This window comes from Dromaius novaehollandiae, chromosome W (assembly GCF_036370855.1).
Source record: "Dromaius novaehollandiae isolate bDroNov1 chromosome W, bDroNov1.hap1, whole genome shotgun sequence".
NCBI lineage: Eukaryota > Metazoa > Chordata > Aves > Casuariiformes > Dromaiidae > Dromaius > Dromaius novaehollandiae.
The window spans coordinates 55,916,868-55,938,740 of record NC_088130.1 but is presented as its reverse complement, the minus strand read 5'-3'; the positions used below and the strand labels follow the sequence as shown (position 1 = coordinate 55,938,740).

General features: G+C 34.9%; 1 protein-coding gene across 2 annotated transcripts in view; it reads right to left on the bottom strand.

Moving 5' to 3' along the window:
• The window catches only part of LOC135323507 (rapamycin-insensitive companion of mTOR-like), a 93,543-nt gene that overhangs the window by 27,879 nt on the left and 43,791 nt on the right, over nucleotides 1–21,873 (bottom strand). For both annotated transcript variants that reach the window (XM_064500393.1, XM_064500394.1), the window contains 13 exons: nucleotides 20,467–20,534; nucleotides 17,968–18,050; nucleotides 16,444–16,531; nucleotides 15,344–15,434; nucleotides 15,156–15,222; nucleotides 14,969–15,049; nucleotides 12,686–12,786; nucleotides 9,970–10,132; nucleotides 9,470–9,571; nucleotides 6,902–6,948; nucleotides 4,371–4,506; nucleotides 3,595–3,794; nucleotides 2,461–2,587 (listed from right to left, as the gene is read on the bottom strand). In XM_064500393.1, coding sequence (XP_064356463.1) covers nucleotides 2,461–2,587; nucleotides 3,595–3,794; nucleotides 4,371–4,506; nucleotides 6,902–6,948; nucleotides 9,470–9,571; nucleotides 9,970–10,132; nucleotides 12,686–12,786; nucleotides 14,969–15,049; nucleotides 15,156–15,222; nucleotides 15,344–15,434; nucleotides 16,444–16,531; nucleotides 17,968–18,050; nucleotides 20,467–20,534 — 1,354 coding nt within the window. The remainder of the gene's footprint in view (nucleotides 1–2,460; nucleotides 2,588–3,594; nucleotides 3,795–4,370; nucleotides 4,507–6,901; nucleotides 6,949–9,469; nucleotides 9,572–9,969; nucleotides 10,133–12,685; nucleotides 12,787–14,968; nucleotides 15,050–15,155; nucleotides 15,223–15,343; nucleotides 15,435–16,443; nucleotides 16,532–17,967; nucleotides 18,051–20,466; nucleotides 20,535–21,873) is intronic.

Here is a 21,873-nt window from a genome sequence, read left to right as displayed (position 1 = left end):
ACAAAATATTTCCTTATGAATTCTAAGAATCCCAAGCAGGTTAACTAGTTCAGGAAACAAAATGCCCTGAAACAGTTTTATCCACCCCACGACATTCTCAAGAGATACCACATAGGAAGTCAAGCCCTATTTTTTTTCTTTTCTTTTCTTTCTTTCTTTTTTTTTTTTTTTTAAGAGGTTCAGCTCTATTTTTTTTAAGAGGTTCAAGCAGTGTCTCTTCCTTCTTTTCTATTACCTTGATAGTAAAAGATTCATGTACATTTCTGATAAACAAAGAAGCTTTAAGTTTTTGATATTTCTTAAATTTGTTATTGTAAATCTCTTTGTTAATATTGATGGGATTCTCATGGTACTGCAGGGTACAGAATCAGGGTACAATCTCATCCACTGCAACTGGATGCCATATTGAAGTCTAGCTAGTAGAATTTGAGTCACAACAGATCTCAGCCACAAATTTGCCTAGAGATCCCTACTGTTAAGAGACCGACTACAGTTGACTTCGCAACCAGTGCTGACACTAAGTACTGTTGACCAAAACCAGTGCATGTAAAAGACAGGTTACACTTTCACTTAGAGAATCAGCCAGTGTTAGGTGCTTGAGAAGATATATCCTAATTATTTCTATCCTTTTGTATTGCAAAATATTGCCAAAACTAACCACCTACATAATCTCTGATGCTTCCCTCACCACCATTGCTAGATCCACATATCAATGTGAGACTGAGAAACTGAAACATTAGAACTCAGAAGCCATAACAGACTAAGACCTTAAAACATCACAGGCATGACAAGGTATCAGTGTGTCTGGCAAAAAACATCTCCACCTTTAAAGATAATTATTTAGGTTTAAGCTGCAAAATTTGCATTCTTAAATTCCTGAACCTGTAGAATGTCTCTTAGCTTTTTCCATGGAGTTCATCTGTTAAGGTCTGGCATTAAATACTGGAAGTAATACCACTGAGATCTATTAAACATTAGATCGCGATCTATGATCCTTTTCAGAATCCCAAACTGGCTGGAACTGAAGTGAGCAAACCTGGGGGCTCTACAAGGCGCTGGAGAGTTAAGTCTATCCCATCTGTATCTAGAAGACAAGGAATGCTTGCTACTCATTACTCATAGAGCTGAACTGCACATAGTTGTACTGTAGGTTCTGAAGAAATTATTACAACATGCCTAGAGTTATTTCTAATTGTTCACTGGTTGCATTTGGAAGCAACTGAAATGCTGGTGTGCTGTTCCCTCTTGCGTAGCCTCCTTTTATGAGAGGAAAAATTGCTGGTGGGTGCGTGTGGGGGGTGGTATCTATTGACACAAAGTCTCAATGGAAACAGCTAAATGAAGTTCCACTGTCTAAACTGCTCTTAATTGGCCATCATGTAAAAGGAGCTTAGAAGTCTAATAACGATGCAGACATGTGTCCTCACATGTTATTTTCTATTTGCCTGCTCAGACTAGGCACAACACATATATAGAGAAAGAATGCTAAAGCCATCATTTTATCAAAAAATTACTTAATAATTTAGTCAGTAGAGAATTTCACCCTCTTCTTTCAATGAGTCATTCTTTCAAAACCAACTATATCCATTACTTTCAGACTCTACCTGCAACAATCATCACATCTTTAGTAGCCTCAGAGAAATATGCTTGACTTTTCTTTCCCCTCTCCTCTTCCTAAATACAGAGAGATATTTAAAGCTAGTGTCTACTTTACGCCCTCCTGCATTCATTTTAGTATATATTCTTCCTTGTCCAGTTGACAGAACAGCTTGCCTCATAGTACTGAAAGTCCTTTTCCTAGTTAGACTGCAACTTATTTAATTCTCATTTATCTGACATCAACACTTGCTTGTCTACTACATAACACCTGAATGATTTCTCTTTTCTTAAAGGTTCAGTAGCTTCCCTTCCCGTGGCTACATAGATTTAGTGTATTATTTGCACCCACCACCTTTGACTCGGAAGTACCAATCCCAATGCCTATTTCTGAGTCTTCATTCTAGGAACTATAGCTTCTCCCAAGTCCTGCAGAGTCATCTCAATCATCAGAGCAGTACCTATCACTACAAGGTGTATTAATGTTAGAAACACATATTTCTTGTTGTGAAAACAATGCTCTCACTACTGATTTAGCATGTCCACTGATCTAGACAATAACATTATACTTGGTTTACATTTGGTGTATGCATTTACATTTTGTGCACGTATTTAAAGACTTTAACCCCTCTTATACATGACAGAAAACTGTATGAATGACTTAACGTCTTGAGCACAAATACAACACAAGGTGTGAAGTCCATAGCAAGTCCTAAAGTTGCACGAGTAGGAGTTTCATTTCTCTAAATACAAAAATAAAAGCCTTTCGGAATATATACCATTTTCAAAATAAAATCACACATCTTGAACAAAATGCATGTCTAATTGCAAATAACCATGGAATGTAAATTGATTTGAACTTACATCAGTAGCTGCTGTTAGAATTTTAGAAAGGATGACTCTTGCTAATCCATCTCTGCTGTAATCCAAACTAGAAACAGTCAGTTTTAATAAGTGATCCTGGTTCTTCAAAGAACAAAGATTAAGAAGACTACATGCGGGAGAGAAAAAGAAAATATTAGTATTTGAACCCACTCTTATTTATTCAATCAACAATTTAAACTTAAGAGAAGTACTCTGAATTAGCCTTGTATTTTTTTTTTTTTTATAAATACAGAGGAACACAAAATAAATTCTCATACAAAATGGAGTGACTTTAAACTGCTGCAGATGTTCACAGAGTTAAACAGGGAGCAGAATAATACCCTGAACAGTAAGGGGAGGTGGGGAATGGGACACCCAAGCTAACATTTCTTTCAACTGTTTTGTAAGAATTTTGATGAGAAGAATGAATTAGTGTTTACGAAGCTTTGTAAACATTTCTTCATTGTAAAGCATTCTGTGTATGGAGCTTGACATAGGTTAGCCCTATTAACAGTCCAGATTTAGCAGTCTAGATTTAACTGAAAAATGAAGCTTTCTGTAGCCAGTAAAAAAGAAAAAAAAAAATCTGCATTCTGAGAAGCAATGCAAATGGCAATTAAAAAAGCTGAAGTACTTCAGTAAACCATAATCTTTTTCTTAAGACTTACTATATTTAAAATAAACGGGCATTAGAAATGGGTACTCAAATTTTCAGCCATTTTACTCTTAAAGCATAGTAAGTTTATTTGGACTAGAACAAAATTTTGAACTCTAGAGCTTCACTCAAGTATACTGGACTGAAGTTTAGGTACAACACACACTGTCACACACAAACCTGCCAGTTTCTTGTATTTCAGTACAGTATCATCCTCCCTGATACTGATTTCTGTCAGTTAGGCGGGGACAGGAAAAAATAATGTAGTTACAGAAAAGATATGGGTGATTTCATCACAAAAGGCTAAAAAAGCTCTTCTAAAAAAAAACAAAAACAAAACAAAAAAACCCTCTAGTTCAAAGTAAACAAACAGAATTAAAATTTTTCAGCTTTATAGAGAGTGGTCCTTTTGCATAGTTTACAAGTTTTATAAGGATTAATACCTGTAAACACAATTCGAACTGAAGAAAAACACTCACCACTGAAACACATTACATTTTTCAAGCATTTTCACTCCATGAGGGTGACAAGAGAGAGTACCAAAAAACAAAAAGTAGTGCTGACTAAGGGTGTTTAGTAATCCATTATTCTGAAGACTACGTTCAGGTTTCATTCCTGATGACGAATTGAGCCAGTGTACAATATCTTTAACCAATTCCTCCAGGTAACTTTGTCCATCCTAACAAAACAAAGAGTAATATCATTTACTAGCAGCAGAATTGGCTCCCTTTTCTTTATTGAAATGCAGTCTTGTAAATGTTTTTAAATGTACAAATAGAATAAAGATACCAAATTGAAGTGCTGGCTGACACACACTATTCAAAATAATGAAAAAGGCTCAAGGCAAATAAAATGAGTTTAGCTTGCAGACATCTTAGGATCCATTCTATTCTTTCCAAGGAAAGGATCATTTAATGACATTTTTCTTTGGTCTTCATGCCGGAGGCATAAAAATCTTTATTACACAAGAGGAAAGGAATTAGAGGAAGGAAGGATATACACAGCAAAAATAAGTTAGTTACATTTAATAAAACTGTACTTAATATAAAACCCCTACTTAACAAGGTAGGCTCCCCAGTCTCTCACCTGGATACTTCAGGATTTTCAATTATACTTCTTAATTATGCTGATCATTTGAGGTTTAACACCTGAAGTTTTACTAGAGAAGTGTTTATTAAAATTAAGATTTTTCTCTAAGTGACATGCAGCAGCATTACTAATTCTATCTCCAGTCTTGCAGCTGAAAATTTCTCACCTCTTCCGATTCAAGAAGAAATTCAGCAAACTGACAACCCACCACAGTGAGCTGCTTAGCCTTGGCATAGTCCAGATCTAGGTTGGCATACAGTTTACTGCTAGGCTTGTAAAAATATAGCAGTCTCCTTACAAACCTATGAAAAGTAAAAGAGAAGTTGTTATTTCTCACTAAGACAAGGAATCTCTAATGGTACAAAACGATGCTGGTATAAAAGATGTTTTAAAACGATGCTGGTATAAAAGATGTTTTATCAGTAAATTAGGTCACTGTAAATAATTTTCAAAGTTATTAAAAGAGAGTAGGAGGTATCAGTAATAAGTTTATCCACAGACTATTTCAGAGATGCAGCTGTACTGTGTGTTATAAAGGCTTTACTATGCCACGATTTGAAACAAGCAAAGGAACTCAAAATCTCTATGCTCGTAGAAGCCATCCCTTCCTTCTCATTCTTAAGCTTATAATTCATTCTGTTATAATTCATCCTGTGATGAGTTTCAAAGACTATACTGTCTAGGCTTAAAAAAAAAAAAAAAAAAAAAAAAGTTGGTCTACATGTTTATGTGACATGACTTTTCCTTGGCTATCACAGTTGAAATGTTATTGTGGGGAATGCATTTTTATGTTCTACCAGGAAAAGGCTATGTTTTATTTAGCAACAGCATTTTTGTTCACCTGACCTAAGCAGTTCAACAACAAGGTGATTGCAAATGCAAACTCTCACTCACACTTTTTGATACCACACTGAGCAATATGGCTTGAATTTTATAGTGCAGAAATAAATCTTCAGGAAAGGGCTTCTCCCTCTACCCCAATTCTTAGCCAAAAAAACCCAAACACACACTTGCTTTAAAAAACACAAAATCGATCTGAAGGTTAAAGTAATAAGAAAGCTTAACTAAAGCACTGCTTTAGCTAGAAAAAGTGATAAGAGTAGGCCACCATCCAAGCCCAATCACAGGACCAATTATAAAGGAAATCTCTGAAGGCTAGTTTAGATTTTGTCCAATGAAAAATATTTTGATTCCGACTTATTCGTACATATATGCATTATATATTTTAGCATATTTATATTTGTGTGTACATACATATGCATATGTGTGTATATATAGTGATGCATATACACACCCATGTTCATGCATACACCCCCATAACTGCATCTCTTAAAAAATAAGGAAGGGTAGAAATAACTACAGTTGTCCTTTGAGTTAATCAGTATTAAGACCTATACCAAAAATATCTGGAATTTGACTTCTACAACCATAAGATCATAAACAAAAACACTAACAGTAAAAATAATTTATGGAAGCACAAAATAAGATATATACTTTGCATTTCAAAAAAATACAAAAAGGCTGAAAAAACATTTTGTGGTCAGAGATAATTGGGGTTTCATTTGTCATAATTAAACAAAAGCAGCAGCATTTCACAGCCATTAAAGCATGTAACCTGCAATCTGCAGAAAGGATCAATTAACTGCGTAAGTTGTCTACTGACTGAATCCTAGGCTTTCCAAGTTTATTTGGCATTAAATTATTTAGCCGCTGAACAATGCTTGTGTACAAAACCAGGAAACAGCGCGTGTGCATGTAGGTGTGTGTGCACACATCACAGCCACATTTTCAGGCATTCCTTTAGAGAAGCAATGTTATTAAATACAGGATTTGGAAAATAATCCTTTACCGCATAGTACAGATTAGCAGTTATTGATTAGATAAGGAAAAAAAACAGGAATAAAAATGCAAAATTAAATTATGACTATGATTACAATGGGACTACCACTTACGCTGGGAACACTGTATAAAAGTAGCCTGATTACTTTTTAGTAAAAATTTAAGATGGAGCAGCGTGGAGCCTTTCAGGATATATTTTAGCTTTAGGTTTTTCTCACAAATTCACAGAGAAATAGCTTTCCATGCCTACAAATAAAGAACTACTCTTCAAAACAATTTAACCAAATTGGTTTCTGAAATGCATGTTAAAAGTCACATCCAAGAACTAATTATCACGTATGCACAAAAATGATAAAAAATGCAGTAATACTAAGAGACATGAAAGGAACCAAAGTTGTTTTTTGTTTTCCAAATCACACGTGCTTCCCTCACCATTAACAGCAACTAGAAATATATATATATTTTTTAATACAAGCTGTAACTGTATAACTTTACAACTATAAACCTGTTCTGCCAACATTTGCCAAGTGCTGGCATCAAACACTAATATATGAAATACTGAAGACATAATACTTTAAAGGGTTTAAAATGAAATAGGGTGTTTGCAAAGCTGATATGATTCTTGTTTAGGGAACAAATATATTAGGTATCTGTGCATAGAAAAAAAACACTAAACCTTAAAGACCTGCTTATTTAAAGCAAATATTGCAACCTAATTATCTAAAATTTCATTTTTGTTGCTTATCTATATATTAAGTTTTAGAAACGTGACATATCCAAGGAATAGTTTATTGCAATATTAAAAACCAGTTGTTCCAAATTTCTTTCTTCAAAGCATGTCTATGTAATTTTACATACCTGTGCAATTGTTCATCTTTATAGTTCCTTAGATTTACATTTGGCCACTAGAAAAACAGCAAATATAGCATTATATGAAACTTGTACATCAGTCCTTGATTAGTCACTAAAATGTACTCATTTCTATTATAGTTAAATTCACCTAATAATTAGAAGTATAAGTTTTCTTGCTTTAATATTACCTATAAAAAAAACCTTATTTTATTGAAAAGCCCACACACTTCTTGCTCCAAGAACTGTTTTATTTTTTCTAGAGAAGGACAGGGAGTGCTGGGTGGATGCTATGTGTACACGACCACAATTCTAATGAAAATAGCAAAGTATGACATGCTAATGAAAAATAAACAATTTTGCTCAATTTCTCCTCTGCAAATACAAAGCAAATTTTAATACTCATGTAAAAGGGAAATTGTTGTTTGTTTTCATTATTAATCAGATTAGTTTTGAAATAGTCGTTATCTGTTACAGTTCACTTAAATATTGCTTATTAAAATGGTATTTAAACTCTTCTGTTGACACTTTGAAAGATGTTTCAAATAAGATCAAATAAAGCTATGCCAGATGTTTCTGGACCTATCCTTTCTCTGTGCTGAGTTTTTCTCTGTTTTTACACCCATTATCTCTATGATTTCAGATTTATTTCTCTTGCTACTAGTAAATACCTTCTTTGCAGGAGTGGAAAAGAGTGCAAACAACACATTGCTCTCTCCTACCTAAGCAATAAAGTTCTACATTGCAAACTGGCATACAAGCATTCTAAGACGGGTAGTGCAATAGCTAATGAATAGTAAATCTGCCCAGACTGGTAACATTGAATCCACGTGTGTCAGAATAAGTATGAAGCTCTACTGTCAACAGACAGAAAGTGAAGCCCTGCTTCCTGACCACTGCCACTTTTGCTGCTTTTCTAGCAGCTTAGACAGCAAGCTGAGCAAGTAAAAAAAAAAAAAAAAAAGGCTGTAAGGGACCAAACGAGACATAAAGTAGTGAGGCAGTGGGAAAGCTGGTGTTCCATGGCCATAAGGTTGTGACTGAGAGACAGGAAAAGATATATTGCCACATGAGATAACAAAGCCCAAACATCAGAATCCGGATCCTGCTCATTCTGGGGCTAAAGATGGACCAGTCTGATAAACTGCACAACACCAACACGCACTGAGATAATGTTAACAGGAACGGAAGTGGTTAGGCTTTAACCGGAAAGCACAATAACTTCTCATTCTGAAAGACAGAAGTCTCTCATTCTGAGACATTTAAAACTGTTCGACAGGTCTCTAGAAAACGTACTGCAGGAATGTCTGAGATACCAGGGAAACTGACAGCTTGACCTGGAGGCTTTTCTGTTTCTAAGTTTCATGAAGGGAGGAAAAAAAAAATCCCTTAATGGTCAACTATGTAAAATATCCATTATCAACGTACTACGCAGATTAGCTGTGAGATTCTGAAGAGTAGTTTCTTGATAATGTATTTAATGAGGAATCAAAAGTAGAAATATCTATGATTAATGTAAATCTAGTAATAATACTGCAAAAACTCTATAAACAAGTGAAATTCGGCGGAGCAAGAAGTTACTGTCATAGACCTGTTTAGTCCTTTATACTAGACAAATTCATGTTTTCCCAAGTTTTTCAGTCCTTGAGAAAACATATACAGAAATATATTTCTTTTCATGTAATTTTTTTTTATATTATATTGATTATGTCTGTCACCATTAATCCCTTCTGTACTCCATCATCTTTATAATAATAAAGAATATAGTACAGAAAAGTTGTTTGCGGGCAACAATAGGAGGATGGCTTTGATGCACAGAATAATAGGAGCTCAGATGATCTCTAAGATTATTCTTATTACTAACTGGTAAGAAAGTCTGCTGCTCAAAAAAGACACAGTCCTCTAAAAGTGATGCAATGCATATAAATAGGTTGATGCCTTCCCTTTTGGAGATATTTCCTGTTGTTAAGTATTTTATGAAGACAAATCTAATTTTGTAATGAACTTGATATAATGGACTACTCATATTAGTTCAACACATACACAGTGAGATTGCATACTGTTAAAGTTTTCACACAAGGCTCTGTCTAAGCATCCAAAGTCTGATCTATAACCCACTTCCAACCTTACCCTTCAGTTCGCATTACATAAAAGAAAAAAAAAAGATCGAATCTGCTATGAAAATGAACGAGGCAGTATTCCTATCTAATTTGGACCAAAGTCTAACACATTAGGTAACGTTAAAATCATTGTATTTCACTTTATAAAGAGTGAGTGCGTGCGTGCGTGTGTGTGTGTGTGTGTGTGCAAAATGTTATAATAAGCTTATATTAAGTTGTATAAGAAATCTGTCAGTTTAACTGTAGTGTATTTGTGTGTGCAGTTTAGGGGTTGCACATGAAAAGAGCATATATCAGCACTGATTAAACCCATGACATCCTAATTTTCTGAAATAAAGCAGATTATGGGGTATAATACTGTGCTAGTATTAGAAAGTCAAAGCTCACATGTAAAATGGACACAGTTGTTTTTTCAAACAATTTCATAAAACTAGAATCATGCACTTCCTTTGCTCACCTTCAATATGGTCCCTATCAGATTCCAATTCCACTCAAGATTCTCTTTATGATTAAGAACCTGGCTGTCTCGAAGATTCATGACAAGGGCTTCTTCTGTATCCTGAAATACAGACATGAAGAACTATAGTAAGTTTCCTTGCATCATTTTTCAGTCTTGTTACTGGATATACCGTTCATGTAATGATCACTGAAGGGCCTTCTGTATTTGAGAGTAAATTGTGTGATCATGGTACTGCAATCAGAATCTAACAGTAAGAGATCACTATTGGGCCCAGAAAGCACTAAAAACCATTATAATTTCATTCTTCAAGTCCTAGAAAGTGCAATCCAAATGTATCCACATGTGTATCCACATGTAGCTAGAAGGCAAATTAAATGAAAAAAATTTACGAAGAAATCACAAATGGCTGTGAATTAAAGACAGCAAAGTTGAGAAGGAAGAAAAAAACCACAAATACAAAGTCAAAGTAAAGTTCTGAAAATCAGTAAAGGTAATACCTTTAAAATAAAGATGTCTTTCTGCACACGGTATTGATCCCTTTTTTGGTGGGTTGAGATTGCTTTCTGAATAATATGGTCTAAATGGAGGCTGTAAGGTTTAGGTCCTCTTTTCTTCATCTCATGAAAGCGTTTTAAGCAGTTGAGTGCAGCACTTGCTCGTCTAATAGAAAAATACTATGATCAGTATTGGACAAACTGTTACCCAAATAGAGAACACCATTGCTAAATCTTGAGTTAAACAGGCATAGCTCAAGTAAGAATTCACCAACAAGAAGCAATTTCAAAGCCAAAAAAAGAGAAACATTTTTTTTGATATACGTTTTGATGCACTTATACCCCTCAGTCTCATATAGAAATCATATAGAAAATTCTCTTTCAGAATTTCCAGCGCTGAAGAATAAGTATCATTGATGCCTTTGCTTCTACTCTACAATTAGTGGTATCTTTCAGACTTCACAGGTGAAGGTATTGCAAAATTTAAGCTGAAGAAGTATTTGTAAGATGTCACAGTAGATTAATGTTCTGCTGTAAAGCTCAGGGGGCTAGCTTCAGCTTCGACTAACAGAGTACTTCTGGTAAGTAAGTTCTCCTTTTTCTAGAAGTTAGTGGGGATATCAATATTATATTTTCTGCTGTTTATAGCCAAACAGCTGAGTGACAGCACACACAAAATTTTCCAGGAATAGATAGGAAGTGGTAGAAAAGACACTGGACAAAAACAGAATCAGTTACTCACAAAACAGTGCTAGCAGAAAAAATAGCTGATCAAATAAAATAAGAAAGTCTGAAAGTGAAGAGCTAAGTCTACCTTTATTTCCCATAAATGCAAGATATTTTAAAAATGCTTCAAAACAAGAGTTCACATAGAGTAGGGGAGTGCTTTTTCTTACTTTACATATCCTCAAAAAAAATCTGTGAATTCGGTCACTCATCTAAACTACAAGTTTAATCTGTAACAGTTTTTCAGAGTATGAGACAATGCAGAGCACTGACCAAATCCAAGATTCCTAAATCCAACAGATACATCTACAAAATCTTTCTTCCAACAAAAACAGGACTTCCTATTAGTCTACGAGGTATGTCCACAAATGCCAAAAAGCAAAGAAAAAAAAATAATTGCAAGGAATCCACAAATGTATCCCTTCTGCTGCTCTTCAGCCTTCCTCTCCTTCCACAGCTTTGACCAAGCGTAACAGCATGTGAAGGAAGTTACCAGATATAGATAGAAAACCACCTTTGTTCCTCTAATCATTTATGTCTGTACACACTGAGAAAGAAAAAATGGGTTTGACCAAAGTTTATATGAAATTTCTTTTCATTATAAATTTCTTTTCATTATTCAGCATATTTTTATATTAATATTCACTAGCAGAAGACTTTTTTTGACATCACCGACATGATCTTTTGCAGCAGAGAGAGGCTTGTGCTGTGGCTTAGGCCCAATAAATTGAGATATTTGTCTACAAAGTAATAAGGCTTTTTTGAAAGATAACTGTGTTTTCACATATCGCAAAGTCTTATAGTTACGCATGTGACTTCTTCAAAACAATCCCCCCCCCCAAAAAAAACAAAAAATAAACGTAAAAGGAAGAAGACCAGAAACTTTCTGGGAAGCACTCTACAAGCAGCATTTATGATCTTACAGTAGCAGTTTGAAAAGAATTCTGTAATTTATCACTGACAACGTAACAAAAGACAAAATATGAAGTTATGATACTTTATCAAAATACTGATTTGACAAGCCAGATCAGGAACAGCAAGAATAATGATCTGATCTATCAAAACATTTTGTATAATTTACTATTAGAAAAAATAATTTTAAGTTTCAAGATTCTTTTTTTTTCTAGTTCAGGAGGGAATAAAAAGCTAATCATTTAATCATTTGTTTCAAGTCGGATGTTCATTTGATTACCCTAAGAGTGCCAAACAGTTGTTCTTAATGATGCTAAACAACATGCCGCTGCAGTATGCAGTATGCACTGAACAATTATTTAAAATTTCTGTTCGTACATTTTTGTGTTTAAATGGAACTGAAAGTAACATACTGAAAAATTTTTCAGTGAAAGCTTCAAACAAAAGCATACAGAAGTTTTAATATAATTATTATTACAGTAACCATTTTCTACAGAGGAAAAAAAGTGTTTAAGAGCCCCATGCCAACATTAAATTTTTGTTCTTGTTTACACTAATAATAATTCCCTAGTTTGGCCAATTACTATTTAATTAGCTACAGATAAACAACAGCTGAAGAAAGGTTTTGGCACAGGCATTCTTAGCTTACAAGCTTAGTTGTATCAAAACACCAAATAAGCCACCTGAAATAATAGAGAGGTACAACACAGAACACATCTCAGATGTTGCTTGATCAAAAAGTTGCTTATGGAAAAATTCTGTTTAAAAAAAAAAATTTGCAATGTACGCAAAACATGTTCTGAAACCTACCACCAAAGCTTCCTTTCTGGATTTCTGAATTTCAGAATCATTACTGCAAATATAGTACACTTTTGGAATCATGCACTGGAAATAGCATTTCTTTAATAAACATAAAAGAGCATTTCCACATGCACTTCCCCTGCAATAAAGACAAAAGTGGTTTCATCCACCAAGAAACAGGTAATGTAGGTTTTCACTCAATTGCAGTACATACACCTCTTGGGGCAGGGGGAAGGCAGTGTACATATTTTAACTTCCAAGTATAATTTAGCATTCTTACAGTCTTTTCTCTTTCACGATGTCAAAAGATGCTGCCATATTCATTAGCGTTGGTAAGCAGTGCAGGTGATGGCTATGAGAATGAGGAAGTATTGTGTTTGCCTGAAAAAGAAAAAACAATAACTTATTACAACATTTTCAGCCATCTCTAAGAACCAGCATTTGAAGAGTCTACGCTTCTCACAAAACTTTCACAAATGCACAACAACAAAACCACTTTTTGTAAAACATGAGAGCAGTAATCACACAAGATTTCCAATACCTGCTCATATTAATCGGTCTGAAATACAATTGAAAAAGTAATTTAAGAATTTTAGGACTCAGACTTGGTACGAGCACCTTCTAATTTTTGCATTGTCTGCTTTTAAAGTGATAGCATGCTTTAGTTAAAGTGACAGCATGCAATAACATGCAAAGCATTATTAAACAAATACAAAAGTAGCAAAAATAACTTTTATTTTATTCAGTTGCAGTCCTTATGTGTATAGAAGTACTAAAAAGAATAATAAAGATAAAAAAATTTAAAGATGTTCATTCAACCACAATGATTCTGCACAGAAAAACAATATTCTTGTGAATATCTGATGAACTCATTCACATAACTTCATAAGTGAATAGACGTTTAATTGTTTTTATTTTGGAAAACAGGTAATTGTGCAAATATATTTGAACACTATAAAGAATAAAGAGATTGAAATAACTTTTTCTTCACCTTTGTTAAAACTAAAGCAAAGCATAAATATTTGTTCAATATCTTGAAAAACAGTCTGATCTCAGACTAGGGAATTACCTCTTCACAAAACTGAAAATGTACTATGCTTGCAGCATACTCAGCAGTCAGTGCATCTAGTCACTCTCATACAAACGTATCCCAGAACCCAAAGACAACGTATCTTAATGCAGACCCCATTTTTAAACTACACAGCTGACTGAATACTCAAGAAATTATGCCAATTATTTACAGAAAAAATCACTGAAGAGATTAAAATAATTGCAAGTAATCACGGAGATTAAAGAATAGATTGCTTGTGTTTGTTTCAACCCATGTTGCAGAGGTGAGACGTTATAAATCACTGTAGTAAAAAAAAATCCTATTCAAAGATCGCGGACAAGTTTTTTGTAGTACGAAGAACAGATCTGAAATGTGTCTAAAGTTTGAAGACACACACTGTCTGAAAACTCTGCTCATGCAAATTGAGCATTTTAAGCAAATTAAGACAAAGCTGTATTTCATGATCTTGCCTTCTCTTAGAAAACAGCATGTTTATTAAAGAAAAACAAAAAACAAACAAAAAAACACTAATCAAAGTGCTCTTCTGTACACACTATTCTTACCCTCAGTAAAGGATGTGAAAAACAGAACTATTCATAAGAAAGGTAAGTCATACCACTTCACATATCACTAGCAGCTCCTCAGCAGGCTGAGGGTAGCACTGGGGTGTGTATATATGAAAACAATACAATCCCCTCTATACCATAATAATTTAGGTTATTCTCAGAAGTTCTGCTCTTCGAGCAGGTTGTTTCCATTTCTTTTTTTGTCTTGAGCAGGCTACAGCAACCCAAGAAAGACAAATACAGTGGAATGAATTTACAATTTGCTCTCATCTTCAGCCATTGAAATGAGAATAAACCCTGTCAGGATGGAATGGTAAAGACTTTAACCTTGTTGGGATGCTGCATAAAGGAAGAAGAAAAGCTACTGTAAAAGATAAGTTAAGGAGAGAGAAGAGACAGGAAGTGAGGTATCTCCAGCTTCTTTGTGCTATGTAGGAGCTGCCAATGGCACTACTGAAAAACTGTTCCACCAAGTTAGAGTTGCCTGAATGAATAATATGAAGTGCCCCAGCAAAAAAATTTTTTATCTTCTAGCCTGCTAAGCAGAAGCCTTAATGCACTGCCACAAGGCTGCTAACACTGAAAGAAAAGCAAAAAGCAACAATAGTCCTTCTTTTTCCAAACACAGTAGCTGATAAGCGAGTTTGCACGATCCTAGCTTATAACTACAACTAGCTTCTGATGCACGGAAGAGTGCTGGTGAGAGTTTGAGAGCTGGCGATTACCTTTGGGGCAGCAGAAGCCCCTTCTTTCAGTACTGCTTTCCTAGCTGAGTCATGCTACTTTTAAAATATGTAGTGCCATATGATGTACAAGATAACATATTATTCTTACGAAAAGGGGATGCCCCCAGTTCGCAACAGATAAATTCAAGGCTATAACAGGAAATACTAATTTACAATGAGCTACTAATAGTAAATGTTCTAAGCAGAAAGCCTCTACTCACCATATGCAAAAGTTCTCCTAAAAGGATAGTTGCTCTAACAGATACATGGTCATCACTACTTGTAATCACTTCAACCAGACCCTTCAAAAAAGTTAAAAAAATTACAATATTTAATGTACATCCTCTTATTTTAATTCTTACCGGAAAAAACAGCAAGCACCTATTCATACTTAAGGTCATCAATTACCTCTAGAAGTCCATTGGTAATAAAAGCTGAAAGCACTAAAGCCAAATAATTATCCATGAGGTCAGGCCTAAGGAGAAGAAGTACGGAAACAGTTTAGAAAGTACATTGTTTTTATTGTTTCTGCAAGAGAACAACAATTACTTTATCAACACAAAAAACAGTTTAGATTCTGTTCGTGAAATGCCCACCTTGACCTGGCTCGATGGGGTAATATAGTTTTAGCTTCAGCAGCTACAAAGCCATCAGAAAGTCTCCAACAGTCCTGAAACCTGCTTGGATCTATATTAAGAAAAATATGGACAATGGTAATTATCACACTGTATTTCACAGTGCTATTTTAGCAGTCACCATTAGATAAATAGCCCTTATATCAACAATAACTGTCATTTCAGATTTCAAATCGCAGAAGAATTTACATCAGAAGGCACCTCTACAAGTTATCTAATCCACACTCCTGTGCAAAGCATGGCTAACTTTGAAGCTAGGATAGCCAAAATAACAAAATTTCCAAATTCATAAACATATTAAACTTGTTTGACAGAAAATATTTTAGAAACAGAAAACATGTATATCCATATGTAGCAACGTAGCGAGTTTACAACAAAGAATGCTTTATTTATTACAACTGCTGAATGATGATTAAGCTTTTTTATAAATCGACCTCATGACATAGATATTTAAAACCAGACTTTGGAGAAGAGAATTGCTGGAACATTTAAGGCTAACACTTGCTCCTCTCCAGCTCATATTTTTGTACCATGAGGCAAAGGAGAGGATACTTTTTGGATTGCAAAGGAGTAATTCTAAAAATAAAAGACTGACTTTGCTAAATATGAAGACATGAACTCATATGAGCTTGCCTTAGGAAAACTAAAAGTCTGCTGAAGTACAGTGGAGATAGCTAGTACATACACGGTATATAGAAACAGACACTTTCTAGTAATTTTTCTGTGACACAGCTCTAACACTTCATGACCAAAGCAGGCAAATTTGCTGTAATGTAATTACAGTCTTCTGTAATAATTATGCTCCATTACAGCTCTTGTATCAAACTTAAAATTGATGTAGTAAGGATGTCAGAGGAAAGTTAGACTTCTAGTAGTTTCATCTTCAATGCCCAGTGGCTGACAAAGAACTTTAAATAGGACCTGAGAACACCCAAAGAATTCAGTGATAAAACAGTTAATATTGACATTATCTACAGTATGGAGGAAACGGTCAAGGGTTCAAATTTGCAGAGTAAATTAATAGACAGAAAAGCTTTTGTGAACTGGTTCTAAATACTTACCTACACTGAGAAGGGCCTCAATAAATTCTTCAGCAACAACAGGGAGAGGAAGGCGAAATATATCATAAAGAACCTCAAGCAGACCTCGCTAGGAAATAAAAATAAAGTAGCAGTAATTTTATAGATTTATAAAAATGGTCTTTTTCCATTAAACTATTAAAAATTTGAATACTGAAGTTCAGATTTCTACAAACTGTTAAGATCAGTGTCTTTGTTTTGGGTTTTTTAGGGGGTGGTGGAAACATGCTTATTTTCATAATCTGAAGCAATCTGGAGAAGAGATGGAGAAGGTAAGGGGCTTGCTTCAAGTAAGAACTCTCCATTCTTACTACATTTAGCAGAATCTTCTCTAGCCACATGTTTTCTGTAACTTTTCTACTTAAAATACTACAGAAGAAAATCAAAAAACAGCATCTTGGATGTTATTATCATATACATTACCACCACCAAACAGTACACTAACAGTGACTGCATAATTTCTACCATCAATGAGAGTGAAAGTGCAGATTGCTCTTCTATACTTAATTAGGAACCCCTGAGAGATGTTGACAATTACAGCATTATCCAATATACAAATAAAAATCAAATTAATGCACGGTTGTGTACTAGAAATACAAATAGTTTCATTACCTTGTCTAACAAAGGTTATGAAACAAGATATTTGCAGATCTCCTGACTGAGCAGGTTTTTTAGAACAGTTACACAAGTTACTGCTGCCACCAACAACCTTTTAGTTTAGCCAGTTATTTGGAAGAAACTTTTTTGTTAATTGAAGATTTGAACTCATCGTAACTGCAGCTACTTTGTATTTGCTTTGACTTGTGGCCATAACAAAAATTCATTTATGTACTATTGATCTAGTCTGTCTCCATGTGGACTTCTCCTAATGCCTGCTCTGTGTTTAGTCATTAAATACCAGCAGATCGGTAGACTTCCACCATACAAAGTATGAATGAGAAACTAAACTTAAAACCAAGAACAACTGCTGGAAGCTATTAAACTTTTTTCCTGGCAGTATCAATTTCATGGAGCCTTAATTTTTTTTTAATTCCTTTTAAGTCACAGTGGAATTCTACAGAATGAGTTCAAGATCTACATAAAATAATAAAAAGCAACAGACTAAAAATAAACAAAACAAAAACTTAATTCTCATAGTTGACTTATAAGCTATTTCACTGCCATAACATTTGAGCATATGTCAATTTTTTAATATATATTTCTTCCCCATATATAGCCATTTTTTCTCCCCTTCTCCTCCCCCTCCCGTCAGACATACAGGGTGTGCCTTTAGTCTCATTTTACAGATAAGGAGCTAGAAATAGAAAAAGCAAGCAACTTGCTTAAGCTCACACAGGAATTTTACAGTGGTATTATAGGCTTGAACTTGAGGGTAAAGTAAACTTCAAGCTAGTGGCCTCATAACTGGAATCTGTATTTAAAGCACTAGATTGTTAAAATTTTAAGAATGTGTAATTAAAACATCCAATATTATTCATATTTCAGTACTAAATATTTACCACCTACCCGTATTTCCATATTTGGTATACAAAGTACCCCAATCAGAGACTGAATCCCAGAATTCCCAGGCTTGCACAAGCTGATAATACCTAGAAAATATTAAATAGATAATAATATTTCCTCATCACACAAGAAAGCTTGAGATACATTGTTAAATTTGATTTTCACAGAATGAGTGCAAGCACAGATGACAAAAGTGACTTAATCATAAATATTTTTCACCTTTCTAATGTCATCTCCTTTCTAATCAGTAGTGTGTTTAACATAAAACTTCTTAATTGTAAAACTCCGTTCCTTTGCTACCACTTATAGCTACTTTTACCCTTTCTACTGTAAACAGTATTTGCAAGTTATCTGCAAAAACAAAATTTACATGGAAGAAATGGCTGGTAAAAAAAGAAAAAAAAAAGCTTAAACCTGAAAGATCCGCATAACCTTGACAGAATTGTGAGCAGCTTCTGCATCAAAAGCTGTATCTTAACCTAAAAAACTATTTAGTTCTATTTAATCTAGAAGAATTCTAAACAGTGAGTTTGAATATGCCTTGGAATAACATTCTTGTGTTCATTTTTGTCATATTTTCCCAGATGAACAGTGCTCATCTCCAGAATAATCAACACAGTTGATTCTACTTTGCATAAAGTTTCAGGGACTCTCTTATAAATTTGGTCCTTTCACACTAAATTCTACTCAATTAAATATTTCTATATTAAAAGGACAAACCCTCAATTTTTCTTAAATGATGCAGAATTCTGCTAACGATGCCAAAGCTAATGATTACACTGATTTTCAGTTTCAATTTGTATGGAATCTCTCCAGTCAAAGTATGGCTGCAAAGACAGTATCCTAGCTCTATTTCCTTGGCCATTTCCTTTCACATGTCACAGAAGTTAAAACTTACAGTAATTTATTTGTTTTCTGGATAGCATGTTAATCAAAAATGCAACCTTACATGAACAAAAAGGTGTCAGGCTTGCACACATCTTTGTCTTACATATTTTAAAAAAGCCCAAATCTCCATTCATTAATAAAGCACTAAAAGATGGAAATTATTGACTACTTATCCATTTATTTTCATTAATACTATTTTAACTAACATATGCTTTATATAGAAAAGTCCTCAAGTTCAAAACTACCATGTCACAAAAACTTATAAGCACATGTGGCTGCATACACATGAAGTGTGTATGCTCCAAGTATGTTCCACAGTGCACCTCACAGGCCTTGTTTCCAAAAGCATATAATGGTCACATCCCAATTGCAACTGAGGAACAGATCTGGGTACATGCAATCATTGCTACGTGGCCCAATTTCATCTGTAAGGATACAACGGAACATGAGACTAAGGAACAGAAGAATCGGCTCTAACGAATAACCAAGCCTGGAGAATAAGCAGCATACAGTGTAGACAGGCAAAAAACAAACCCCTCAACCCTGGTTATCCTATGTGTCTTTCGGGAAGACCAACACTGTAAGAACGTTTTTGTACCAAAAATATTTTTAAAATACTAATCTCTAATGTAACAAGTAATATAAAAAAAAAAAACAAAAAGGAAGAAAGCATAACACTGAAAGTACCAAGATAAGTAGCATATTCCAAGACCATGGTTTCCTGAGTCACTTAAACTTTTTAGGCTTATGCTATCAGTTCCAAACGCCTGAATTAGGGAAGATGCAGCAACAGTCCTAATGGAAACTGCTTCTTAGAAGTTTCAAAATTGTAACACACCTTCCAAGTTTCCATCCCAGTGAAGTGGGAATGCACGTGAGGATATTTTTGAAGGGTGTGTGAATCCTAAATTAAGCTTACTGATCATTTTCAGAACATGAAAAGATAAAGCCAATAGTCTTACAAATCAAAAAGGCTTCCTATACAGTCTGCATCTTTCCTAAGGAAATGGTTATATCAACTGATTTAGTTTATTTTAAAGACACTGCCTTTACTGTGAAAGAATGAGCAGTCCCTGAGGTAACAGCTCCATGTCAGATATTGCACTGTTGCAAAGAAAGGATTTAGAAAAATGCAAAAAACCACATTTTTCAATTAAGAAAACCCCAAACTATGTCCATATTGGGATTTATCTTCAATTTCAGCACTTGGTAAAACCAGGTGCTAATGAAAGTGCTTTGCCGACATGTCTTTGTGTAGAGAAGTAGATTTGTTATTTACACCAGCAAAAATAATCTCTAAGGTAAATACTTACAATACCATGGTATTGTCCACATTCTCTCACTCACTAAATGTCAAGAAATACCATCACGGAACAAGTGATATAGTATTCTATACTGACAAAGAAAGCTGCATCTTGTCAGTAGAGTTAGTTAAAGCAAACTATTTTTGAACCCTCCGATCAAAATACACCTTAGTCCCAATTGTAGGAATGTACTGAGAGAAGACAGATTGAGACAGATTCTGTGCTTAAACCATTCTTTTACTCTGAAAGGAGAAAGTGCCTTCCAATCGCTCAACTTAAAACAAACGAACAAAAAAAAAAAAAATCTCACCTGCCCATGATCGAAATGCTGCCACTATTCCCATTTTACTAGCTAGGAACCGTGCTTCTCTGTCCTCTCTGTTATTAAAACAACAAATGTCACAATACATAGTTACATTACCATAAGACAAACAGTGTTACTAACACAGCAGTAGTTCACTGAGATTTTGGATGAGGAATGAAATTCAAAGCAAGAAAAATTTTTAATATGCCTACATTGCATATAACACTGCTGAAGCACATATACATACATACATATATATGGTATGCATGCACACACCCAAAGATTACAATTTTAAGTACTGTTACTTTTTCTTTTTCAGCAGAGTTTCTATGGTGGGAGGATCCCATCAAAGCAAACACCTGCAATTATCAGATGAGTCACTCAAGCTTCCATGGACAGTGTGACTAGAGCGGGGGCCAAAAGATTTGGACCTTGGTTCAGTTACCTAGACCTAAGCACCAACTGCCATTTGATAACATAGAATCATAGAATTCATGTCAGAAGGGACCTCAGAAGGTCTCTTAGCCCAAATTCCTGCACAATGCAGTTGTCTGCTATGACACCAGACAAGGTTACTCAGGGTTTTATCCAGTTGGGTCTTTGAAACGTCCAAGGATAAAGGCTGCACAACTTCTCTGGGCAATCTGTTCCAATGCTTGACTGTCCTCGAGAGAATAAATTTTTTTCTTAAATCCAGTTGAAACCTCTCTTTTTTTCAATTTATCTTTGCTGCTTCTTGTCCTCCCACCATGTACCACTGTGAAAAGCCTGGCTCCATCTTCTTGAAAACCTTTTCATAGGTACTGAAAAGGCTGCTGTCTATTCCCCTCCTAGACCTTCTCTTCTCCAGGCTGAACAAAGCCTAGTCCACTCAGTGTCTTCTCACCAGGCAAGTGCCCCAGCTCCCTGATCACCTTGTTGGCCCTTTGCTGAACTTGTTCCGGTCTCGAAATGTCTTTCTTGAGTTAGGGGGCCCAAAACCAGACACAGTGGTCTAGATGAAGTCTAGCAAGTGCAAAGAGGAGGGAAATAATTGCTCAGTCTGCTAGCTATCTTTTTAGAAGTACAGCCTAGGATACTGTTAAACTTTTTTGCTGCTAAAGGTATACTGTTTATGAGAACTGCTCCCCAACCAGTCAGACCCCCAAGTCTGTTTGTTACGTGCCTCCAGGCACAGTATGACCCATTAACCACTACCCTCTGAGCCTGACCACCCAACCCCTGAACACAGAACCAGCCCTAATGCAAACTCCGCACTGTAGATGCCTAAAGTTAGATAAAAAGAAACCCCTGTCTGAAGTGACAATAATGATTTGATAATTTTTTAAATAAAAAATATAATGGGGGGAGAGGAAGGGTAAAACTAAATGTTTTTTCTTTTAAATCTTAAAAGTTTAATATATTGGGAAGTTG